Source organism: Frankliniella occidentalis, unplaced genomic scaffold (assembly GCF_000697945.3).
Source record: "Frankliniella occidentalis isolate FOCC.00 unplaced genomic scaffold, Focc_3.1 Scaffold16, whole genome shotgun sequence".
Taxonomy (NCBI): Eukaryota; Metazoa; Arthropoda; class Insecta; order Thysanoptera; family Thripidae; genus Frankliniella; species Frankliniella occidentalis.
The window spans coordinates 2,069,778-2,072,784 of record NW_026267146.1 but is presented as its reverse complement, the minus strand read 5'-3'; the positions used below and the strand labels follow the sequence as shown (position 1 = coordinate 2,072,784).

General features: G+C 66.7%; 1 protein-coding gene across 1 annotated transcript in view; it reads left to right on the top strand.

Moving 5' to 3' along the window:
• Window positions 1-2,495: 2,495 nt before the first annotated feature.
• LOC113217240 (guanine nucleotide-binding protein subunit gamma-e) overlaps window positions 2,496-3,007 on the top strand; it is a gene marked incomplete in the record, with an annotated part of 29,839 nt that continues 29,327 nt past the window's right edge. Inside the window, 1 exon segment of the mRNA XM_052264032.1 lies at window positions 2,496-2,802. Within this exon segment, the coding sequence (XP_052119992.1) occupies window positions 2,690-2,802 (113 nt within the window).

Below are 3,007 nucleotides of genomic sequence, written 5' to 3'. Positions count from 1 at the left end.
GGGGGGGGGCTGTCATTTTGGCAAAGGATTGATGCATGAGCTGAGACGTGTAAAACTCCATTGACAATATCGCGGCCATGCGTCCGGCTCGTGGCGTGGCGAGGGTGGCGAGGGTGGCGAGGGTGGCGGTGGTGGCAAAGCAGCAGTGCGGGCGCGGGCAAGCGTGTGGTGGTAGCCGCGGCCGCGTCGTGGGCAGGGGCCGGGCAGGGGCCGGGAAAGCTTCTAAGGAGGAAGAGCCATCATCACATCGATTGCCGCGGCCCCTGGCCTCCGCGGCTCGCGGGTGCGGGCTCGGCTGCGAGGTGTGGCGTGGTGCGGGCGCCGCTAGCCAGGGGGGCCGCCGCACCTCCGGTGCACTCAGTCCGCCGGAGTGCCTGTCCCGGGATGAGCGCCGCGGACGCCGGCCGACAACACTACGTCGCCGTCGTGCGGCCCGGGTCACCGCCGCTGCCGCCGCCGCTCTACGCCGAGCCTGACGCCGCGGCCGCGGACGCCGCCGGTCGACGTCCTCTGGTCGCGTGTCGCGGGCCTCGCGAGTCACCGCGCAGGACGTGCGTGACGTCACGTCCACTCACTCACGTGACCGGGGCGAGGAGCGGAGCCGGCGCGGTGGAGGGACACTTGCGGTTGATTGACGACGTAGTCGTGGCCGCGGAGCCCGTCGCGCCGGAAGCATAAGGGGGAGGGAGAGCGAGTGGGGCCTACAAAGCACCTCACCGTCGACGAGCAGGTCGCGCTCCGCAAACGATAGGCTACCCCGAGGCCACCGTCGAGGTCGCCGTCGAGGTCGCCGTCGGGGCCACCGTCGGGGCCGTCGTCCGAGGCCACAGTCTAGGCCACCGTCTTGGGCAACGTCGAGGCCACCGTCGAGGCCGCCGTCGAGGCAGCTGTTGAGGCCACCGCGTCGAGGCCGCCGTTGAGGTCGCCGTTTAGACCACCGTTTAGGCCGCCGTCGAGGCCACCGTTGGGGGGTCCGCCATCGAGACCGCCCTCAGCCATACAGTCGCTCCGAGTCGCTCAGTATGTTTGTGTTTTTCTCTCCCCCCCCCTCCTCTTTCCCCTGCCCCTTTAACTCTGCCCGATCAGCACTGTTGCATTAGGCGCGCGGCCCCGGCCCGGCGCGCACCGAGGTGACAGGTACACACCACTATTTGCTCGGGCCGGGCCGAGCCGGGGCGTCGCGCACCAATTATTGGTCTCTCTCGGGCGAGAGCGTGTTAGAAAGAACGATATATCATGACAGCCCGGGGCCGGGCCGACTGAGCCGAGCGCCCCCAGGTGCGCCTCGCGGGCGGGGTGGCGGGGCCGCGACCCGGGACACACACACGCACACACACATACACACAGAAACAACAAACACAATTCGTATCATACAGACGAAACAAAAAAAAGTTAGAAGGCGTTGTTTTCTTGTGCCTGCCTCTTTGCGGGGGAGTTCGCGCGCAAAAGTTTGGAGAGCCCACAAGAAAAATATTTTGACGGCGTGCCAACGGCCCATTACCTTTTTCCTATGGGAGCGGTGAAAGGTGAGGAGGGAAAGAGAGCCTTCCCCTGTGCGGGGTTAGGAGGAGGTTGGGGGGGGGGGGGCTGATGTGGCGGAAACGGGGACCTACATTAGCACTGCCGCACCAAAGTACCCGTGTGTAAACAGACGCAGCTCGCCGCGCCCCGCGCCCACCGCCTTCGCCCTGCCTCCTCACCCCGCTTTACCGGCGGTGCCCTTCTTTGACTCACTCACTGACGGCCGCCTGCCCAACCAGATGCCTTCGTCCTGTCGCCTCTAGGTTGTGGGTCCTGCAAACTGCAGTAGCAGCAGCAGCCAGAGACGCTCGCTCGCTGCAACTTTGGACGGGTAAACGTGGAAGAGAGAACGCGCGCGAAGCCCCCGACTACTGAAAATAGCAGCCGCCAGAAAGACCGGGGGGAAGGCGGCGAAGAGATAGATGGTCTGTGCGTGACTCAGTTTTCATCTTCGCAAGCCACACACTCTCCGTTAAATTGCTACACGCCATTAGCGACCGAGTACCCCCCCCCCCCCTCCTACCGTCGGAGTCTTCGCCTTTTGCGCGGTTGTGTGGAATAAACTTTTCATTGCCAGGTCGCTTTTATAAAACTGCTCGTGTTCCCTCGTCCAAGAAACTGGCCTGTCGGCAAAAGACTCACGGCCGCGGCGGCGGGCCGCGCTGTGTTTGTATGCTAGGTACGCCCCGAGACAATGCCGGGGTGCTCCAGGTGCACGCCATCAACGCGGCTGCCTCGGGTGTCTCACAACACCGAGACCACGACCACGGCATGTAGGCCGCCCTGGGCTGCTTCACCCTCCACCCCTTTGCATTCCTCCGCCACCCCGCGCGACTGCCTCCCCTCCCTCCCCTCCCCTTCCTCCCTCCCCTCGCACCTCCTCGCTCCCCTGCGCCGCGCCACCCGCTACCCGTGTTCCCTCGTGTCGACTGCGACCCTCCGACCCTCAACGCCGTTTGTTCTTTGGTTCGCAGGTGCCGCCCGGGGCCGTACGCGGGGAGCGTCTGTCGGTTCGCCGCGTCCCGAGCGCGAGCCGAAGCCGCGTGCCGAGCGTGCCGAGCGCGCTCGGCCCGACCTGTGCGCACGCGCGGCGTGGCGCGGCGCGGCCCGGCCCTCCCCCTCTCCACCCCTCCGCCTGGCGCTGCCGCGCTAGGCGCTACCGTCCCCCATGGACCCCAGTACTCTCGCCGCCATGGACAAGGACGCGCTGAAGAAGCAGATCGAGAACATGAAGTACCAGGCCACGATGGAGCGCTGGCCGCTGTCCAGAAGCATTGCAGCGTGAGTACCCGAGACATTATCGATTACGTGCCGTGCTGGGCCGTGCAGGGCCGCGCCCGGCCTCCGCCAGGTCGCTATCCGTGTGTAGCAGGGCGGCACGGGACGCGACGCGGCGGGACGGAGGGACCCTGTGACGGCTGGCCGCCGCCGCCGCGACTCGCAAGGATGAGCCGCGGGGGCGTGGCGGCGCGGGCTGGGGAGGGAG